Genomic DNA, 23,087 nt, shown 5'->3' with positions numbered 1-23,087 from the left:
TCCACTAAGAAACAAAACTAGGGAAAAACAAAGGAATTGAGGGAAGGGAATAAAAAAGAAAAAAAAAAACTGAAAAGGAATCATCATTATAAGCCTGGGGAGGAACCCAACCAGGGCTAAGTAAATGGATTACTCAGCAAAGATGAGCTCTGCTAAGATTGGAATTCATACATTTGTAATGGAGCCAATCAGCACAGTTATATAATTTCCTCCCAGTAGTGCTAGGAGAGTGCAGAAGCCGTTGAGTCAGGATCAGCAGGACAGGTGTAGCGTGCAGCAAGAGCTTTAAAAATCATGAGGGAATGTGTTAGTCCGCTTTGCACTGCTGCGCAAAGTAACTGGCATAAACAACTACAGGAAGGAAGGTTGCCTCGGCTCAGTTTCAGAGGCTTCGGTCCGTGGTCACCCGGTTCCAAAACCGCGGCCTGAGATGAAGCAGAGAACCACGGCTGGAGGCTGAGGTGGAGGAAGGCTCCTCACCTCAGGGTAGCCAGGAAGCACAGACATGGGGAAGGAGCCAGAGAGGGAGGGCCGGAGGAGACGCGGTCCCCAGAGGTCACACTCCCATGAGCCTCTCCCTTGCACTAGGCCCCACTTCCTGTTTCCGACAGCCCAGTAGCACCATTGAATTCCGACCTTGTGGGGGATGAATCCACGGAGGAGGGCAGAGACCTCCTGACCCAACTGTCTTCTACCTCTGAACGCAGGTGACTGTGGACCTTTTCGATCTAAACCATAAGGGACTCACAGCTTCACAGCAGGTAAGGTAACTGAAACTGCCTCCTGTCCCTTCTGAGAACAAACTGAAAAGAGAAGGATTAAAAAGAATAAAGTCACACAGCACAGAGCAAGGGAAAGAGAGACACCCTGTTTTCTGAGATGGTGAGGAGACAGGAACCCGTTCACGTGCAAAGGGTACTCTGCAGGATGAGGAGCCAGCTGCCCACAGGAATCTGCACAGATGAGAGCTCGAGTCTGCAGATGTGACAGGTAACAGAGGGACATGGGTGAAATATTGTGGACCTCCCTGGGGGTCAGAGGGAGAGAAACCACATGGACAGGTCTTTCCATTCTCATCTTACACCACCCTGGTTCCAATTCAGGGTCCAGAGATTCATCAGAAAGTTCTTCTCTAAGAAACTGGAAAAAATTAACAGCCCAAATGCCCATCAGCCAATGGACAGATAAAGAAGATGTGGTACAATGGAGTACTACTCTGCCATAAAGAAGGATAAACGTCAGCCATTTCTAGATAAGTGGATGGTGCTCAATTCAGCAGCACATATACTAAAATTCTAGATAAGTGGGTATACCTGGAGACAGAATTCTTAAGTGAAATAAATTGGACACATGTTCAAATACCACATGCTTTCTCTGGTGTGAGAAACCAGAAGTGTACATAAGGACCAAAATGTATAATAGTATTGTGAAATAGGATGAAAGTGCTCCGATGGGGAGGGGAATTGGGGAGTCAGGGGAAGAGGAAAGAAAAAAAGAGAAGAGAAAGGAAAAATGGAAACAAAGCTTTGGTAAATAAGGAGAGGAAGGGATTGGAAAAAAAGAAGAATCAAGATATATCACATATAGATACAAATTCTATATGATGAATGTTATTAATATGTATATATACAAGTACCAATAAAATTAATTAAAATAAATAAATAAACTAATAGAAAAAAATTAATAAAGCTAAGCTTCTACTCTGGCATTGACAACTCAGAAGCAAACACCCTCATTCTTATATTTGGGGTGAAGGAGGAGAAGGACATGCCCTGAGAGATGCTAGACTGAGTGCTGTCAACCTGCAAAGCCCAGAAAAAAATAAATAAAAAGTTGACCCATAAAACCAAACGATAAGACATAAGATATAAAACAATAAAAAAATTCTAATTGCATGCAGAGAAAGAGTTGAGAAAATAACACTCTCTAAAACAACATTGGGATGCTATAAAAAGAGAACATTCAAAATTCAACAAAGAAAATATTATCCTCAAAATAAAAACTTACATAAACAATAGAAAACAAGGTTTGGAAAAAGCTCTCATAGAAAAAGATTCAACCAGTAAAGAGACAGCCTACAGAATGAGGGAAAGATGCTTGCCAGCTACTCAACAGGCAAAGGACTAATAACTAGAATATATAAAGAACTCAAAAAAATTAAAACACCTACAACTAAAGATCCATCAGAAAATGCACTAGAGAAATGAACAGACCCTTCACAGAGAAAGAAAGACAGATGGCCAACAAATTATGAAAAAATATTCAACATCTCTGGCCATTAGAGAAATGCAAATTAAAAGAGCACTAAGGTTCTATCTTACCCCAGAAAGAATAGCATCTTTAGAAAATCAAACAATAGCAAATGCTGGCAAGGCTGTGGTGAAAAAGGAACCCTCCTATATCGATGGTGGGAATGTAAATTAGTACAACCACTATGGAAATCAGTATGGAGATTTGTCAAAGAATTGAAATTAGAAATGTCATACGACCCAGCTATCCCCCTGCTAGGTGTCTCTTCTCCGGAGAGTTTAAGCCATCATACTACAATGATGCTTAGGTACCAATGTTATAGCAGCACGATTCCTAACAGCTAAATCCTAGAAGCAGCCTGTGTACCCATCAACAGATGACTGGGCAGAGAAACGTGGCACTGTATCTATATATACCAGAATACCACTCAGCTGTGAAGAACGGCAAATCTGAAGCATTTGTAGGAAAATGGATACACTTGGAAAACACAATGTTGAGTGAAATAAACCAGTCACACGAGCTTGAAAACCACGTGGTATCCTTCATTTGAGTGAGGCAAAGCACAGACAAAGAAAATGTAAAAGATGGGTAGGAGGGAACAACGGGGACAGATTTGGTACACTAGGGAAACGACCCAGGGAAGGAGGAGAGGGGGGAGGGGGAGGGGAAGGGGAATCGAGAGGAGTAGAGCTATGCCATGTACAGGAACCTGAGAGCCCTCATCAATGTAAATGTCGTAAACCATAACATGTGCTAAGACAAACAGTATGAGGTATGAAGAAGGTGACTGGGGAACCGGACGAGGAGCGGGCAGGAAGGGGAAGGAGAAGGAGCTGTAGCATGCACACTGAACCGCTCCCACGGCGACTGTAAACTGCATGAATTACAAATGCGTACCAGTAAAGTCAAATTAAATTAAAGTTTAAAAAGACAAAGTATGAAATATCAGAGAATAAATAAAACACACAGAGTCCATAAGTTCCAACATCAGATTAGCAGGAGTCCTGGAAAACACAGGGAAAATGAACAGGCAAAACTGAGTAATGCAATACTCGAAGGAAACTTCCCTAAGGTTAAAAAAAATGCCTGCTAAATTAAAAGGGCGCACAGATAAGCAATGGATGGGCAAAGTGTGTGGAGACGCCGCTCCATCCGTCATCCATCCATGCACCATCCAGCCTTCATGCAGCAAACACCATGCATTGTTTCGACGACAGGGACACAACTATTACATAGACAGCTACACTGATTGCTTTCAAGGAGCTCTTATTTAGAGCACAAGTCAAAAGCAAAGCAAATACTTGAACAAGATATTTTCACATGGTATGAGCTCTGCAGAGAACTGAAAAGGAGTAACACGATCAGGAGCAGAGAATGGGCTCCGTTAGTCTGCAGAGGGAAAGTCGGTCAGGGAAAGAGGCGCTGTTGAATGTTAAACATAAGCTATGTGGTCTGTACCTCAGTTTTGTCATCTGTACAACTAGGTCACCAGCAGCACTGTCCTGACAGGGTTGTTGTGAGGATTCCCGGGTGAATGTATGTAAATAAGAGAGTTTGGCAGGCAGTAGGGACAGCACAAGTGTTAGCTGTGTTTCGTACCCTTGTCACCGGCACACAAAGCTCTCCAGCTGTATTATTACGTAAGAACAAAGCTCAGGAAAGGCTACGTACAAAGCTCTGTGCTGAATATGAAACAGAGAAAAATGGAAATGTGCATTCAGCGTGTTTCATGTGTAAGAAGCCCTGGAAGGGTGCACACGTGTACCAAAATAAAAGCGGGGAAAAGGCGCTGACGTGATGTGTCTTTGGTTGGAAAAGTGGAAAGTAAGTGAATGGAGACCATCAAGGCTTTTGACTATACATTGCACGTCCACTGAATTCCATGTTTTTAAGCTATGTGAACATATTACTCATTCGATGGTAAAAAAAAAAGGACAATTTTCATTAATCCGATCAGCATTCTTTCCTTGTCTTCTGCAATCAAGTCGCTACAGAAGTCACTCTGTGAAGATGAAAAGGGACAAAGGCCAAGCAGAGACGGTGGCCTCTGCCCTCCAGGAGTGCGGGCTCACTGAGAGACAGCGCCACACAGAAGAACGGCTGGAGGGAGGGGCGGGGCCCGACCCGGGAGCATGCGCACACAGGGGTGCGCAGGGCCGGATAGAGCACTTCGCATTTCCGCAGGCTGGCGGGGGTAGCCTTCAGACGTACTTACCCTGTCGTATACGGGATGTTTATGCCCCCTAGATTAATGCTTTCACATCCAACAATGAACAGGGTTGAAAAGCACAGTAAAGACACACCACTGCAGATCATGGCTAGTTTTGCAGATTCTCTTGCACCAAGTTTCAGTTTTTTTATAATGTAGCCTCCCAGGACAATTCCAACACCAGCACTGGGGACGATAATAACACCTGGAGGGGAGAGGGGAGAGGGTTCATTCGAACTGCTGCAGATCATCATTTATCTTTTCTAATTATTCGGTTTCTACTTGCTCACTAGTAGTAAGGAAAAGAATAAAAAATTCTGTAATCAATAAATCTTCAGTGTGTGACCTTCTAGTATATTATTTTGAAGGGGTACAATTAACAAAACTCATAGTCAAATGTATTACATTTTTTTTCCAAAGTAATAAAACAAAAACAAACAACCTATTACAAGTGAGCTTGTTGTCATTCGGTAGAGTTGAAGATATACAGAGACCGGGGATGTAGCTCAGCGGCATAAGCGCTTGCCTGGCAAGCCTGAGGTCATGAGTTCTATTCCCAGGACCAAAAAAAAAAAAAAAGAACCAAGATATATACACCTGTAACAGGCAACTGCATCCAAGAACCAAGATATATACACCTGTAACAGGCAACTGCATCCCTGGCTCTGTACCCTGAGGAAACGCATGCACACGGGTACCCAAGGAGGTGTACAAGATATTTGAAGCATCGTAAGACCACCAAACTGTAAATAAACCAAATGTCCATTAGCACACACGTTATGTGTAATATATTCATACAGTAGAGTACTACTATACAGCAATCCAAGGGACACAGCATAACATATAAAAGTATGTGGATGAATCTTACAAAGAATGTTGGATGCAAGAAATAAAAGGCAACAGAATACACACGTTTGCACCTGCACTGAATTGAAGAAACTGTAAAACTAAACCATAATGTTTAAGAATGCATATACAGCTCTGATGAAAACACAGGAAGTAACTGCCACAAATGCCAAGGGGTGGTAGGAGGAGTGGGGTCAGATGAGATACCTTTGGCACTGAAATTACTCCATTCCATAATCTGGGGAATTGTTGCTACCACGGTCAGAATGTGTGCCCCCCCATGTTCACGTTAAAGTTCTCACCCAATATCAGAGTAGTATGAGGTCAGGGCTTTTGACCTGATTAAATCACAAAGGTGGAGGCCACAAGAATGGGATTAGTGCCCCAATAAATGAGGTCAGAGAGCTTTCTCTCCCCTCCTGCCATCTGAGACCATGGAAGGTGTCCTCTATGAAGTATCGGCATCTCACCAGACACTAAGTCAGTCTTGCTTTGGTCTTGGGTTCCCAGCCTCCAGCGCTATAACAGACACATATCTCTTGCTTATAAGCCACTCTGTCTATGCCAGTGTATGCTGTTATGCCCCCCGCAAACAAGCTACAAGTGTTTCCTTTATATTTATTTCTTATTTCTCAGTTTTGGTTAAGATACTTCCAAGTATGTGATGTTTCCCGGCCAAAAATAAATAAGTAGTCACAAGAACTTACAATCTACCCCAAGAACATTACAATCTAAAAGAGAAATACAGAGGTTAATAGAAAATTAGAATTCAATACAAGAACTATACAAAGTGCAGAGAGAATACGGGAAAAGAGGCACCAGAGTCTCCCCCAGAATAAATCAAGCAGGGCTTTTCACGGTGGCAACACTGGAAGTGACCCTCAGCAAATGAGACAGGACCTGCCCAGTGGACAGGCAGAGAGAAAACATTCCGTACAGTGCGAACACCCTCAGAGAAGCAGGAGATGACAGGACTGAGGACTCGAAGCAGGCCGAGTGTGGAACACAAGCTGCTAGACCACGGTGGGATATGGGGTCAAGGACTGAGAAGACTGAGAGCACGAGAGAGCATGAAAAGCAGCTCAGATGGGATCTCTGGCCCATGGGAGGCCACTGGAGCGTCTTGTGCTGGGTCGGACATGGGAGCTGTGTATTTTGAAGATCGTTCTCACAGTGAGAAGCAAGAGTTTAGACAGGTGAAATAGTAGTCAGGGAGAGCTCAGGAGGGTAACTGCAAAGATGCTGGGAAACCATCACAAGCTCGGCTCCAACAGCACAATGAATCCGACAAGGACCATGGACGAATCTAGCGCACAACACCCGGACAGGGCTGGGATCCGGAACGTGAGGCGTCTCAGTGGTCTCCATCGTGGGCATGTTGGCTGTGAAGGGCCTGCAGGACAATCAGGGAGAAATGCTTCACACTGCTGCCCTGTGTGTGGGGCACGAGCTGGGCTGGGGGACATGTAGCCTGTAGCTGAGCTCGTGGCAGAGACAGGAGGTTGTAAGAGGGCTCATAGTAAGAGCACCAGAGTTAATGGGGTGGCAGAAAGGAAGAGCCCTTCGAGGAAACTGAAAGCAGCTCCACCCGCAAGAGGAGCTCTAGAAAGGAGAAATGTCATAACGGGACAAAACTTGGGGTTTGGGTTCTGAAAATAGTTGTGTGATCTTGCACAAGACTGTGAAACTCTCTAGGCCCGGTGTCTTCCCTCTCCCATGAGCTGTCCCCTTCCCCGCCTGAAGGAGGATCACAGGCGCTCTCTGTAAGTGGACACGGCACAGAGCCATGGCGCATGTTACAAACGGCAGTGACAGTGTTACAGCTGTGCCATCAAAAGCCAAGGAGAGATAGTTTCAAGGGGAAGGCGTCGGTGATGTCAAATGGCAAAGGAATCCAACAGGAAAGGCTGAAAGGAGGCCATCGTGTCACTGGAGACATCGGCAAGAGCAGTCTCAGGGCACAGGAAGGGCAGACTGCGGTGTGGGAGCCGTGCCCGGCAGTCGGCAGCCTGGGAAGGCAGACCGCTCTTTCAGGAACTCTGGGTATAAGAACGCGGGCACAGTCTAGGGTGAAAGAGGAGCCTCAACGGGGCTTGGGGGAGACTTGTCTGCTTTTGCTAAGATGCAGAGAGGACTTCGGCAGATTTATATATGGAGGGCACTAGACAAAACGGAGTGAGGTTGAACATGGAGGGGAGCGACAGCCAATGACAACGCAAGATCCTTGAGAAGTCAGCAGGATGTGGGATCAGCAGCGCAGATGTCAGCTGCACCCTGGAGGAGGCCTCATCCAAGCCAGAACGGAGTAAGAGGGGCGCAGGGGTCCGTAACCCTGTTTTCCTGCTTGGTTAATTTTCCATTACTTTAGAAACATAATGTGATCATGTTGTAACCAAACATGTGAAAAGCAGAAAAAAGTAAGAAATAAAAGCGCACTGCTTACATTCTGGCATCTTTCCTTCCAGCATTTTTCCTTTGGAAATTGATAACGTGCTGTAGATTCATATTTTAGCTTGGGTTTGGGCAGAAGAGTGTGTTCTGTGCAACTGAAAACAAAACCAACCCTTAGTGGGAAGGGATACTGAGAACTTTCCATGAGGCCGAGGGTTGGCATAACTGTGGCGAGAAAGACAGGCAAGCGCTAGACAGGAATAGATCGTAAGCTCAGCAGATGGGAGCCCTGGGTCCGGCGACACCAGACACCACAATTCAGCAGCTGCTTCAGCGCACCCTGAAGGACGGTTTGTTCCAACATGCTCAACAACCGCCAGGAAGGGCACCAGAGGACAGAACTCTGAAATCGAGAGCCTTGCCTGACAGCCAGCGCTCACTTTGTAATTCCCATCAGAGCCTCCTGAAATCACGAGAGGCCCTTTTACACAGGAGGAAGTTGAAGACTCAGAGCGGGGACTTGCCCTATAGAGAGGGGAAAGGAGGGAAACAGACAGAGAGAGCGAGCCGTCCACAGAGCCGCAGCAGCCCCTCACAGCCCACAGGGCCCTGGGGTCTTACAGCTAAACTGAGTGCCGCTCAGAGAAAAGGAAGCCAGTTAGGGACGTATCTTCCTCATTAAAGCAAAGCACACAAGCTCTCCATGTGATTAGAGAAGCCAAGCTTTACCTTTAGAATGAAAATGGTCCATTCATAAAACTCCTACTTCCGCTGAACAATTTATGGAGCGGCATGTGCTATGCTAGACCCTCAGGTAAGAGATTTTTTTTAAAAAAAGCCCTAAATCCTTATTCTAGAAACTGGGTCATACCTAAAAGCCAGGATAATTTATTTGACTAAGCATCTTAATTAGTGTTCAGCTCTTAAAAACAAAATGTGCCATCAGTAAATGTGCAGATACATCAAGCACCAAACCCATTAACGTTTTCCCCCAGTGTCCCCCGTCATCTAAAATGCATGTACTAGGGGCTGGGGATTTAGCTCAGTGGCACAGCGCCTGCCTGGCAAGCGCGAGGTCGTGAGTTTGATTCCTGGTACCGGAAGAAAAACAAAACAAAACAAAAAAAACAAAAACAAATAAATTGCATGTACTCCCCAAAACAAAACAAGAAACAGCAACACAACACCCCCAGAAAGGCCCGACCGTTGATTCACGCTCATGTGTACCCCTCCCATGCGTGCAGCGTGAGGGGCCGGTGTCTGGCTTGGAGGAAGTTACCTTCCTGGGATGGGCGGGCGAGATTTGGTGCTGGAGAGCAGTGTGGGGAGCGGGTGGGACAGGAGAACCTTCTCACTGCCCTCTCTCAACGCCCCCTGCTCCGGTAAGCCAGCCAGGCAGTTTGGGGCGACCCTCTGCAGGCCCGAGTCAGCTTCTCCACCCACCATGTCTCCACCCAGCCCCCCGGCCCCACCGTGTGAGGATGGGGACGCATGAAGGACGGCCCTCAGCCAGAAGGTACCGTCTGGCTGCTGCCCTCCTCCTCCCTCAGTCCTGACTCCTGCTCCGAGCTGCGGCTCCCTCTCCCAACCCCAAGGGCCACGACTGGCCGGGCTGTGGCAGTCCCAGGGGACCGGTGGGGGGATAGTGGGCATTGCCTGGTGCCCTAGGGTAACACGGACATGTCTGAGGGACAGGGCAAGAGAGACCGAGTGTGGAAAAGTAGGACTGCTATGCCGAATCCAGAGTCTCCAGGTGTGAGGAACCGGGGCTAAAAGACCGAGGTCAATGCAATCCCAGATATCTAAGGGACACAGGTTCAAAAAGAAGGGAGGGGGGCGCTGGAGCCTGAGTTCAAAACTGAGCTCGGCCACTCAGGAGCTGCAAGGCTTCAGGCAAGTTACTGATCATTCGCAGGACTCAGATCCTCTCCTCCGTAAAATGTCCTCATGCGACTGTTAGGATCACGTGAGTTAGCCAGGGGAGGAGTTTACAGCAGTGTCTGACCCACGCATACACTCAGTAAACGTGGGCCACTTAACTAGGATGGATGTCACTGTTATCTGCCTAATATCAATGAGCTCCACATTCGCACATACAGGTTAGAATTATAATTAGGTAAATTTCTATGCACTATTTAATCTGTAAGATTTCATTTTAAGCAATCAATTAGTGGCCCAATGTAAACTTCGACATGTTTTTTAATAGATAAACCTTTGACATTTAGCTACTCTGTGTTCTTATTCAGCTGTGTGCATATATCATAATCTAAAGAACTCACTGCAGCACTGTTGACAAAACGAAATATTCTGGTTTGTTAAAAAGTCTGGGAATACCTTGCTACCTTTCAGGCAGAAACCTTTCTCTCATTTATCCAAGGAAACTGACATCTTAGCTGTCCTACTTCCTCTCTCCTATGTCAAGCAGTATTACCCTGTAACACTACGTGATGAAGCTTCTTACCCTCAGTCACAGTATCACTTGCCTTAATAAAGTTATTTTCCTCTTTCCTCCAACTTTTGTCAATATGTAGACATTATGTCCTGTAAATAAATACATAAAATACACCTAAACCTAACATATGATCGGGAGCTCAAGAAAACCTTGAGCTGAAGGTGGGGGACAAAGTCAGCAAACTCATTTATTATCAGCAGTGTTGTAGGTGCCCCGTGTGGTGGCACATGCCTATAATCCCAGCACTCGGGAGGCTGAGGCAGGAGGATCATTGCAAGCTCGAGACCAGCCTGGGCTACAAAGTGAGCTCAAGGCCAGCCTGAACTGTGTAGTGAGACCCTGTCTCAAAAAGAGAAAAAAAAAAAAAAAAAAAACCTAAACTAAAAAAGGGCTGCAGATGTACCTCAGTGTGAAGGCCCTGGTTTCAGTTCTCAGTACACACAGACACGCACGCACGCACGCTACTGAGTATGCGCCGGGCACTGTGATAACTACTCTCATATAGTTAACTCATTCTCAACATTTTATGGATCCTGATGCTCTGAAATCAAAAGATGTCTTACAATCAACAGTAACTTGGGCCGGGGATGTAGCTCAGCGGCCCAGCACCTGACTGGCAAGCACAAGGTCATGAGTTCAATTCCCGATACCAAAAAAACAACCAAAACAGTAACTTAACCTTATATCATAGTCTAATTAGAAGCGTTTTTCTTTCACTGTGACTCAAAATTATGGGGCATTTTACCACCAATGGTGTCTTAGATTGGCAGGAACACACCATGCTCTCCACGTCACAGCTAATGAGTGACAGATCAGGAAAATGAATTCAAATTTATTCAGTTTTTCTAAAGCCTATGCTTCCAACGTTATGATACAAAATAAATATTTTCCTGTGAACCGGGGTAAATTATTCTATTTCCACTTCTTTTGCAAACATTTTCTGGTAGGAAGTATCAATTACTGTCAGAGGGGAACAACCAAAAAGAACATTTTTGAAATCCAAATCTTGACGCTAGAAAATTTTAAACGTCCTAAGAACAGATGGCTTGCTAAGTACACATTCTTGCAAACCGTACATAAGTCCACAAAGCAAAAAAGTGATATCTCTTTTTCATACAATTCCATCTTACTGCTGTGGGAAAATCTCAGAAATCCTTTCTCGACGAACTTGGGTGCTATCATTAGAATTAATTTATGAATTTTTTTCTTGAATTTGGTTTCTGTTTTAAGACAGAAAACAAGCTTTATCTTTAAATCTAGAATATTTCAAACATGACTTCAAACCCAACTCAACCATGGACTAGGGCAGGCAGCCCATATCTGCTGGCCGGGAGCTGGGCGCGTCGCAGTTCCTGGTCCCAGGACACCCAGAGAAGCCTGCAGACACAGTGTGAAGAGCTTGGAGAAGTTGTCTTAGGAATTCTCCTGCGGCAGGAAAGCCGGCAGAGCAGGTAGCCCAACACAGCCCTGCTGCGGAACGGCCGGCGAGAGCCTTCCCCTCTTGAGCCTCACTCACAGGAGGCAGTGTTAGGAGTAGACTCCCAACCTCAGCTTCCTGCTGAGGACCTGAGGACCACCACCATGAGGTCCACATGGGACCACTTGCCGCTAACTAACAGAGAAGACTCGAGTTTCTAGGGTGACCGTGCTGAAATTAATACTGTAAAGGGTTTCAAAGGAATAGCAGCTTCTCAAAACTCCGGCCTGAATGACTTTCACGTGCAGAGATCTACATTAAGCCCAAATTTTCCTCCTCTTAGGCCCCGCGGGTCCCATTCACCCATAACAGTGCTATCTCCAACTCTTTGCCAACACAGGGAGCCGCTGCAGAGGGGAGAAATGTGAGAACCCAGTCTGCGGGATTCAAAGTCTTGGGAGTGCTGAAGGCAAGGTAATAAAGACGAACATCAACAGAGAAAACAAACATGCCTTTCATTCCAGGCTTCTGCCAGGCTCTGGCTGAAATAACGCATCAGCGCCGATGCCGAGCTGCATCAGGAAAGCGACTCCAACAATCAAAGCAAATTAATATTTCATTTTTATGCCCAGCAAACCAAGAAGAATTGTCCGCATCCAGGCAATAAAACCACAGAGGTCCAAAACAGCCTACAGTGATGAAATGCAAACGTCAGTGTTTACCACCCCCTCTGGGAAAGCGAAGGTGAAATTTTAAGCAAGTTGCAAAACGTGGCGGAGGAGAGGGGACAGGAGAGGCCTTTTGTAGAGGAAATTGCGCAGGAGGATGATGGCGTGGAACCCTATTAGAGATTGACACGGGCCTCAGACGAAGACCTTGGCAGTCAAGATACTGCGCTTAGTTTCTATTCTGAGAGGCAAAGCCCACAGACGTGCGGCCCCAGCCAAACGCGGAGCCCCCTTTGGAGGCCCTGCGAGATCCCTTTTCTGTCAGCAGCTTCCGACTTCCCCTCTGTCCATTGTTTCCAAATCCAGCAGCTCTCGGAGCTTTCCCACGGAGAAAGTTGACCCTCATCACACCCGCTCATAGCTGAGCTGCAAAACCCTGACAGAGCTATCCTTCCCCTGGGAGGAAACAAGCAGGTTTTCTTAACCTATTCATCTGGAAAAAAAAAAAAAAAATACTGGAGACAAACGTGTGCACATCGCAGTTCTGCCCGTTCGAGGGTCCTCACCTTCCAGGTGGCCGGGTAGCGCTTTTAATCTTCACAAATCTATTAATTCTTTTTTGCCAAGCTGGGGAGGAAATTTTTCTTACTTTATTTCTATTAGTGCACATTACTCGTACAGAATGCTGGCCTCGGCTGTGTCATTTTCATGCGAGCGTATAATGCACTTTAATCCTATCTGCCCGCCCCTGCTCCTCCCGGTCCCTTCCTCTTCTCCAGTGCAGCAATCTCCCTACCACTTCTGTCTTTTTTTTTTTCTCTAGATGCCACATATGTAAGAACACATGTGACACTCATCTTTCCAAGTCTGGCTTATTTTGTCCAGAAGAAGATCTCTAGCTCCGTAAATTTTCTCTGTAAATTTTCTTGCAAATGACATGATTTTGTTCTTTTTTATGGCTGCATAATACTCCATTGTGTATACATGCCACATTTCTTTATCTATTCAGCCTTTGATGGACACTCAGACTGGTTCCTATCTTGGGTATTGCGACTCATGCCAAAGTAACAGTGCTATACAGGTAACTCTAAAATATGTTGACTTTCATTTCTTCTGAGGTAGACCAAGGAGTGGTATAGCTGGGTCACATAGTATGTCTATTTTAGTTTTTTGAAGAATTTTCATACCAATTTCCACTATGGCTGCACTGCCTCACCTTGCCATCAACAGGGTAGAAATTCAATCCTTGATGACAGTCATTCTGATGGGGCAAAACGGAATCTCAGTGTAGCTCTGATCTGCATCTTCCTAATGGCTAAAGATGCTGAGCATTTTTTCCGTATACTTTTCGGCCACACACTACTCCTTGTGAGAAGTATCTGTTCAGCTCTCCTGGCCTTTTCTTGATTGGATAATTGTTGTTTTGGTGTTGAGTTTCTGGAGTTGTTCATGTATTCTGGATGTTCACCTTCTGTCGGAAGAGCAGCTGGCAAAGTTTCTTCCATTCTGTAGGTCGTCTCTTCGCGCTGTCGTTGCCTTTGCTGTGCAAAAGCGTTTTAATTTGATGAAATCTCATTTGTCAGTTCTGCTTAGGAAGAACACCTGAATAGAACTGTGCCTGTATCTACACCCGTATCTGCGCCTTACCTGTGCCTATATCTCAAAGGGTAAAAAATATATTACTACTGCCAGGGGAAGAGAGGGGAAGCTAGGTCAGGCGTTTCATAACATAAAGCACCAACTGGAACACACAGCGTTTAGTTTTGTTTTTCTTCAGTTGACAGCTTTGCTGAGCTATAACCCACACACAGTACCACACGAGATGCCTACTTAAGCCTTACAGTTTGGAGTTTTTATTATACACACAGAAACGTGCAAACTTTACCAAAATTTTAGGACATTTTCTTCACCCCAAAAAGAAACTCTGTGCCAGTGAGCTACCATGGCCCTGTCCTCCCAACTCCCGCCTCACCCATCCCAGCCCCCAGACATTCACTAATCTATTTTCTGTCTCTATAAATGTATCTGTTTCATATAAGTAAATTCATCCACTATTATGTCTGGCTTCCGTAACCCAGCATAATTTTTTTCAAAGTTTGTCCCTGCTGAAGTATGTACCAGGTTTTCATTCCCGCTTATGGACAAATAATAATATTGCACTTTGTTTACGTAGCACACTTTATTTATCCATGCATCCGTTGGTGGAGTTTTGGGTTGTTTCCATGTTTTGGCTGTTATGAATAATACTGCTATGAACATTCATGTACAAGTTTTGTGTGGGCAGGTATTTTCATTTCTCTTGAAATTCCCTGATCGTGTTTGAGGAAACGCCAGTGTTTTCCAAAGTGGCTGTATGGTTTGACATTCGCACCAGCAGCGTGCAAGCATTCCCATGTCTTTTTCCTGATCTTTGGAAAAAAGTATCTACTCTTTCATCATCAAGTCTGATGTTACCTGTGGCATTTCCATAAGTGCCCTTTACAATGTTGAATTTTTAACCAACTATTTAAACAGTAGTTGAACTAAAATTCAGTTTTGCTATTAAACACAACTTTCAGAAAACTTATAAAAATATGATTTTAAGATCTATTTAATCTCACAGAAAACATTTACACGCCAGGGTCTGTTCTAAGCTCTGGAGACATGTAGACCATCTAGTGTAGAAAAAGACAAACCAGTAACGAAAGCAATCCTATCAAATGTTAGAAGGTAAAAAGTACTGTAGAGAAAAATGTTCAGCAAAGAAAACAAATCAGACTGGGAAGAGAAGCTGCATTTTTAAATGAGAAGGAGTCATTTAAACAAACACCTGAAGGAGGAGGAGTGCAGTATTTATGTGAATAAATCGTGCTCTAGTTATACACTGTTCTCCCTCAAAGAAAGCTTAGGAGCCTGGGATAATAAAGCTCAGAAAATTTTATAGCTAGAAGAAACCCCCAGAATTAATCAGCCTGCTTTTTTCCAAATGAAATAGCTTAAGCCAGAGGAAGTTAAAAAAAAAAAAAAAAACTTTGGCTGTGAGGGGGTGAGAATCTTAACTAGTATGCTACTGATTACATCTTGCAGATGTAATTTTGCTTCAAGGGCCATGTATAATTCACCAGATAATGAAATCTGCAAAATAAATTTTATGACAATGAAATTGTTTTATAAACAGAAAATGACTCTCGTATCCTAATGGCCTGAGCATCTACGAAGAGCACCCACCCTACTGCCCACGAGAGTTAGGTTTCAGAAGTTAGTGGACTGATCAACCCTACAAAAACTAACTACTGTACAGAAAGCAGCAGACAGGAAACAGCTAATGTGCCTTAGCAAACTGATCCGTCCTTAAATTTCTCAGCAAAGCACCTGAAAGACTCTTCCCATTATTATTCGGACTCTATTCATGTGAAGGAGGAAAGGAAGAAAATACAAAGTCGTAATGGTCGATGTCGTGTATCCCCGACTAATAACCACGGCGTGGTGGTCGCTGTTCGCCGACAGCCCCGGCAGTCACACTGGAAGCTTTGGCAGCATCAAAGATAGCTTAAGACTTTTCACATTTTCCCCTTGACCAAAATGAAGACTGTGGGGCACAAGCCACATAAGATATTTTTAACCTCAAAGCTGGAGATGAGCAGACAGTTGAACTGAAACTGAAAGGCACTATTATAAGAAGGAGAAGTGGCGAGTGCTCTTCTAGAGCAAGGCTCAGCCAACGTTTTATAAAGGGCCGATAACAATATTTCCCACGCTGCAGACCAGGCAGTGCCAGTTACAGCTACTCACTTTTGAGGGTGCAGAGTTAAAATAGTCATGGACACGTGCAAACAAATGGGCATGACTGTTTTCTAACATTGTATGCACAAAGACAGGGAGCAGGCTGCCTTTGCTAAGACTCCTATTCTAGAGCAATAGCTTGGGTGATAGCTCCCTGTAATGCAGACTACATTTCCCAGCCTCTCGTGCTAGGACTGTGGTCCCTTGATAAATTCTGGCCAAAGTAATGTCCCTCTTCCAACTTGCTCTCCTTCTGCCACTTGAACCCGCATGACATAGCTGGACCTCCACTTTGACCATGAGGACCGGAGTTCATGACGGAGCAGAAATTGGAAGCAATTGCGATACAGATCCTACACCAGCCCTGAGCTGTGCTCAGTCTCCGATACTCTAAAACAAAAAAACAAACAAACGAAAATCCTATAAACCTGTTTTCACACAGGAGCTCAAGAGATCATCTCTTCAACTTCTTTTTTATTTTTTTTTTCAACTTCTTTTTTAAAGATGACAAAATAAAAATGAGACTCTGCAAAGATGAGTGACTTAAATTAAATGAGTACATTGTTAATGCTAGACTAAGGCCTAGAGCCTCAAGTCTTCTGATTCTAAATCTAACGCTTTTTCTACATTTGTATGAGACTTATGCTCCCATAATCACACAGTGAAAATATAAAAGTTTGCTAATTGTGTGTGTGTGTGTGTGTGTGTGTTTCCTCAATCATTCAAGCCACTTGTTTTCTCTAGAATAGGTGCTTCATTTTATTTTAAACATGAAAGAAAAAATATTTTTATTTCTGGAAACTTCCTTTATAGTCATTTCTTCAAAATTCTATTTATTTCAGAAGAGGAAGCATTTTCTCTTGCCTTTCTGTTTTGGTTTGGTTTGGTCTGGGGGGTTTTGGTTTTTAGTTTTTGGTTTTTGGTTTTTGGCAGTGCTGAGGATTGAACTCAAGACCTCACACATGCCAGGCAAGTGCTCCACCACTGAGCTACATCCCCAGTTAAGAAAGCATTTTGAACTCATTTTCCACCTAAAGCAGCAGAAAACTCAAAATGCATCTCAAAAGGTCTTATATATTATTATCTTCCATCATGAGGAATATACCAAAAAATAAATGCTGTGATTAAAAGATTAAATGTGTTTATATCACAGCGAGCTGACTTCAACTTTATTCAAAATTAGCAGCAAAAATCTAAACTGATACGAGGGAAACTTTTATAGATTTTTCAAAGCACATTCATATCAATTATTTAATTGATCGATACAAAAGCCTGAGAATGGGCATTATCTGCTTATACAGATAAGGAAACAGACCATGGGAAAGCCAAAGGATGACACAACAACCACGATACATTTATAGAGTACTTTAAGTCTTAAAGTACTTATATTTAATCTTGTGCCACTCGGTGATTACTTCCCATCCCCATTTTATGGGTAAGCAAACTAAAATACGCCACCAAAGCTGAAAGAGCAAAAACTAGACACGTCTGATATTCTCAGGCCTGCAGTAAGAAATCTGCCACCTGAATTCCAAATGCACTGCTCCTTTTAAAACCGAAACTTACTCCAGGAAGTAAGTTAATGCTTAATTTTTTTTTTCTTTTCAATTTTTTTTTTTTTACCAATTTTACATGTTTATATCTGGCAATCAGAACAACTAATCTGAAGACAACAATATGCAATAGAACAACCACTGCCTACCACCTACCATCTTGTTTAGTGAAATTCTGTATCATTTCTCATGTTTTTTTATTATTTTTTATTCTTTTTAAAACATAAAAAAAATTTAAAAATAAAAAACTTCTACTTGTTTTTCCAATTAGTTACACTGTCTCCTAAAACAAACTCAAGTTTTCAAGACAGAAATGCTACAGTTTGTTAACATATGTGAGGAGGTATGCAAGCATTTATATATGTTTATGCATGTATATACTGTATGAACATGTGTGCTTGTGGGTGTGAGTGTGCCAATAAATTCAGAAAATACAGAGTTTAACTAGGTTTTAAATAGTCTTGATCCATAGTTTAACTACAATATGTAAGACTATTAAATATATATTGTTTATCAAATTATTGCTCTTTGAAGTTTAATCATACTTGTGTTTAATCCGCACAAGAAACAAGCAAATAAACTTACTAAAGTACCTACCGATAGCCTAAGATCAGAACCTTGATTTTCAGCTATGCTAAAGCTTTATAAAGGTGAATTTGTTTTATGTAATATTTAACTTTATTTTCTGTTCTACGTAGAAGGCAATTTTCATTTATAAGTTTCATATTGTGACTAATGAGTGTCTGAATACAGATTAAACATATTTCTAAGGTATTTCTGATATCCAATAATTCATTCACTTATTTCTTATACCACTCAAGAAAGGAAAAAGAACTTAGAGTGAAAGGAAGAGTTTGAAACTTTTAAAAATACCAACTAAGAAGATCATATCTCTTTCATTTTTCCTCCCAAATCAATAGGTGATCCTTTGTTTAAAATTTCGGTATGTGTTTTAGAAAGAGCAATATATGCCCAATTCCTAAAAGTGTACAATATGTATTTACTCGATATTTACATTTAATGTATGAGTTTCTGTGTTGGCCTCTTGCCTGCACAATCCTAAAATGAACAACTTACAAAGAGGAAATGATTGTTTTGGCTCTTGGTTTCAGAAGCTACAGTCCATGGTTTCCTGGCCCTGCTGCTTTGGGCCTGTGGCAACACAGTGTATCATGGTAGAAACACAGGCAGAGGAGGCTCATTTGCCTTATGGCAACCAGGAACTGAAAAAGAGGCAGGAAGTGGTTGAGGTCCCAATATCTCTTCAAGTTACCCAACTTCCTCCTTTAGGCCCCGCCTCCTCAAGGTTAGTTCACCTCCCAACGGTGCCGCAAACAGGGAAACAAGCAAATTTTCCACAAGTTGGCCTGTGGGGAACCTTCTAGATCCAAACTACAGCAATATCTATTCAGTTTGTTGCATTTCCAAGAGTTTAGTATTTACATTTTAAACAAATTTAAGGAAGAGCAACATAAATTATATTTTTCATTGCAACTGTGTGTGTGTGTGTGTATATGAAGAATTTTGGTACAGTGACTTGAAAATTAAACATTACCCTCAAATCTAGGGGGTTCAACAGTAACAGTTCCAAATAACTCCGAATTCTACCTTTATCCAATGGAAAAATGCCACAACAGGAAGTCGAGCTTGGCAGCAAAGTGAATGTTTTGAGGTCCGCCGTGAGATGGTTCCGGTTACAAAAGGACATTGCTTCAGCTTCTAACAAGGTCTCAGCACATGTTTCATTATCCAGATGCGAAGAGTAAGGCGTCTCCTGCCTGCAGGGTAGTAACCACACCCTCGCTGTACTTAAATGCCAAGATATTCATTCGCTCTGGACGTGACTTTTATGAGTTCACAGAAAGCACCTCTGAGGAAATGGGAAATGTGACAGCAGCTGGGAGCGAGAACAATTCGTCCCCAGCCCAGGACCTGTGAGGACATGAGTGCTCTTACCTCTTCCTTTATTTACTTATCTGTAAAATTAAGATATTGTACTCCATTGTCCACTTTCACCTTTTTTTCTCTTTCAGTAATTCTGATTCTCCTGTCCTTGTATGGTGGATGGGATATTTCATGAATATGGAGAGAAACCAGGGTCATTTCCATTAATAATGAATATTTCTGCATTCATTACACTTGGTTAAGTGATTTTGCTGTTGTTTTTGTTGTTGTTTATTTTTTAAGACAGGGTCTTGCTGTGTAGCCCAGGCTGGCCTCAAACTCACTGCAGTCCTTCTGCCTCAGCCTTCCAAGCGCTGAAATTACAGTGTGCACCACCACACTCAGCTTTGGTACGTAATTTACAAAATTTCAGTAATGCTCCAAAATAATTATGATAATTCCATTTCATAGCTAGGGAAAGAAACCAGAGAAACTAAACCATCTCAAGATTAGACAGATAATAAATGACAGAGGCAGATCTTGAACCCAGAACTTCTGACTCCAAAATCCATAACCTTTCTCTTACAGCATGTTGGCTCACAACAAAGCAGTTAGAGACCAGCTCACTGTAACAGGGCCAAGGCCTGCTAAAATGGGACCATGCCCAGTAAGAAATTCTTTTGTTCTCAAACGTAGAAATGTAACCATCAAGCTAGTTCACTCCATATAGTACTACACAAAAAAGGGAAAGTTATGGCAGTCTAACCTCAGTTCTATCTTATGTATCAAGGGAGAAGAAGAACCTATGTCTGCATATCTATCTATGATTTAAACTGTCAGAAAACAGATTGCATATATCCAAGGTAAAGTGCTGACACATTGATTAACCGAATGCCTACAAAAGGAGGTTGCTCACAAACATCAGAAGATTATGAGGTCTTGGGGATAGGCATAGTAGGATATGTTAGTTGACCTATGGCAAAAGGCCATCTAGGTTAGTCGCTCACTGTAGAGATGCACATACTTTCACTCATTCCTTCCTCAAGTCTGTGAGGTGTGTCTTGGATACCATCTAACCAGGACCATGGTGCAGAAACGCTCCTACTCCTGCTCCAGATGCTTCCGTCTTTCCCCTGGGTTTTGCATCCTCTTGAAAAGCTCCCTAATCTTTCATGGCCCAAATTTAATTCACAAGTGAATCCTTCTCTGTGAACAAAACATAGTGCTTTTGGTGAAAATGCTCTGAAGGGGCCTCTGGATTGAAACAGAATCATTCAAAATTTCTCCCCCCACCCAAGAGTTATGAACAGAAGCCTTGTTTGGGGTGGGAAAATAGCATAAAATATCAGAAATACAAAGATTTAACCCCAGCTTCATGCTGATTCAGTTGAAATCAGTTTCAGGGGTCGCACGTCACACTCCTGAAGCAACTGAATTCTTATCATTTATATTCTATCTCTGAACCTCTTTCAGCTCAGATGAGATACACTGTCAGCGTCTCACTTTTGTATCAAGCATCTTTCCTTCTCTTTCATTTGGAAAATAGAACATCCTGTTAGCCACCCATTTTTCTCCCTGCTCTTAAAATCCATCCTCTCCAGATAACCTCTCCTATGGATGATTCCCATATAGTACTAGCCATGTCCGAAGTCCTGGCTTATTTGTCTGCCCTAGATTCCTCTTCCTGAGAATATCTCTGAAGTGGGTATGACGGTTACTACTAATAGCTTACCCTCAGGCACTGTGCTAAGCCCACCATAGACATTCTCTCGCTTAGTCCTCGGAAGGTGTGATACGCATAGACGTTTAGGATGTGTGCAGGGTCACAGGCAGCCTGCTAGGGTCACCAGATTGTGTGAGAGTCCTTGAGGGTGAGATCCATCAGTGTTCTCGTATTGCCATAGCAGCAGCTTCATAAATATTCATACATGGGTGGGTGGATGGATGATGGATGAGAGGCACAGCGAAACTTTCAACATGATCTATCTGCCTCCAAGACGGATCCTCTTATTTACTGTGCTGTGTATCTTACTTAATCCACAAAAAGTTAGAGAATTAACACAATAAAACTCTTAAAACACAAGGAGCTTTTCTGAGGAGCAGTTCCATCTATATAACATGGACTTATTTTATGGGTTGGTAGGTGTGCATCTTATACAGGTGTGTGGCTCTGCATGCATCATTTTTGTCAACACTGTGATGGAGGGAGAAGGGCCTCCACTGCAGTACTGTAGGACTGCGAAGGATGCAAAGGAAGGTCCTCTCTAACACTGTGCCTAGGGCTGGGGATTTAGCTCAGCGGCAAAAGCGCCTGCCTGGCAAGCGCAAGGTCATAAGTTCGGTTCCCGGTACCGGAGAAAAACTAAAAAACTAAAAAACTAAAAACACTGTTCCTAGCTCACCATGGAATCCTAATAAAGCTCACCTGTTTTGCCAGCCTGGCATGGGCTCATTTTAAAGGAAAGAGCTCAGCGGCACAGGGCCTGCCTGGCAAGCGCAAGGTCGTGAGTTCGATTCCTAGTACAAGAAAAAAACAAAAACAAACAAACAAAAATCATTTCCATTCCTAAAAGCTACATAGATTTTAAAAAGTGTTTTCACAAAAATTCTTTGATTTTTATAACACTCTGAGACTAAATGCTTACCCTGGGACAGAGTGGGTGGACGACAAGAGCTGAGTATTAGATAATGTATAACAATGGCCCCAAAAAGCATCTCTGCTGGTGATGTGGTTTGGATAAGGTTAGAGTGCGTCCCCAAGGCTCTGTATGTCAGAGGCCTGGTCAGCAGGGGGACAGTACTACCAGCTGTGGAACTCCTAAAAGATAGGGCCCAGTGAGAGGTCCCTAAGGGCAAGACCTCAAAAGGGATTAAGCATTTCTCACTGGACACTGAGTGAGTTCTTGCAAGAGAGTTTTTATAAAAGCAGCAAGCCCAGCCCCACCCAACTTTCTCTGCTTCCCAATTCAAGATATGACTCCTCCTCGGCAAACACTCCAGCCTCTGCCATCTGCCAGGGAGCCAGAACCCGTACCATGCTGTGTGGACTTTAGGCCTCCAAAACTGTGATCTAGATCAACCTCTTTCCTATCATGTAAGCCTTGATGGTAATAACAAGCTGACAAACATGCAGGGTGCAGCCCAGTTGAGTGCTGGTCAATTAAACTAGTTGAAAAGAAATGTTAGAGCACTGTTTATTCAGTATGAAGTTACTTACATATAAAATAATAGAAAAAACCAAATGACCGTCTATAAGGGACTGAACTGGCCCACAAGGCTGTGCACACCTGTAATCCCAGCATTCGGGAGGCTGAGGCAGGAGGATTGCCACCAGTTCAAGGCCAGACTGGGCTACAAAGTAAGTTCAAGGCCAGTCTGAACTGCATAGTGAAACCCTGTCTAAAAAGAAAAAAAAAGCGGGGGTAGGCTATGATTCTTCCATATAATTGAGTACTACGAGGCTAAAAAAATGAGCAAAATCTCATTATTACTATGGCGCAGAGCATAGCGTCTCAACCTTTGGATAAGAAAGAGGAAAATACTAATACAAATACTGACATATCACACATACAGTGTACATATTTCTGTCTGTGTTCAAAATGAAACATAAGAAGCATAAACTAATCAAAACGGCTTCTTATGCGGAAAGGAGGGA

General features: G+C 43.2%; 1 protein-coding gene across 1 annotated transcript in view; it reads right to left on the bottom strand.

Moving 5' to 3' along the window:
- The window catches only part of LOC102012694 (solute carrier organic anion transporter family member 5A1), a gene marked incomplete at its 3' end in the record, with an annotated part of 31,116 nt that extends 11,905 nt beyond the window's left edge, over positions 1–19,211 (bottom strand). Inside the window, 2 exon segments of the mRNA XM_013518225.1 lie at positions 4,466–4,664; positions 19,157–19,211. Of these exon segments, the coding sequence (XP_013373679.1) occupies positions 4,466–4,566 (101 nt within the window).
- Between the last annotated feature and the right edge of the window lie 3,876 nt (positions 19,212–23,087).

This window comes from Chinchilla lanigera, unplaced genomic scaffold, assembly GCF_000276665.1.
Source record: "Chinchilla lanigera isolate Chin_1 unplaced genomic scaffold, ChiLan1.0 scaffold00043, whole genome shotgun sequence".
Taxonomy (NCBI): domain Eukaryota; kingdom Metazoa; phylum Chordata; class Mammalia; order Rodentia; family Chinchillidae; genus Chinchilla; species Chinchilla lanigera.
The sequence above is the reverse complement of the archived record's forward strand: the minus strand, read 5'-3'. Positions and strand labels throughout refer to the sequence as shown.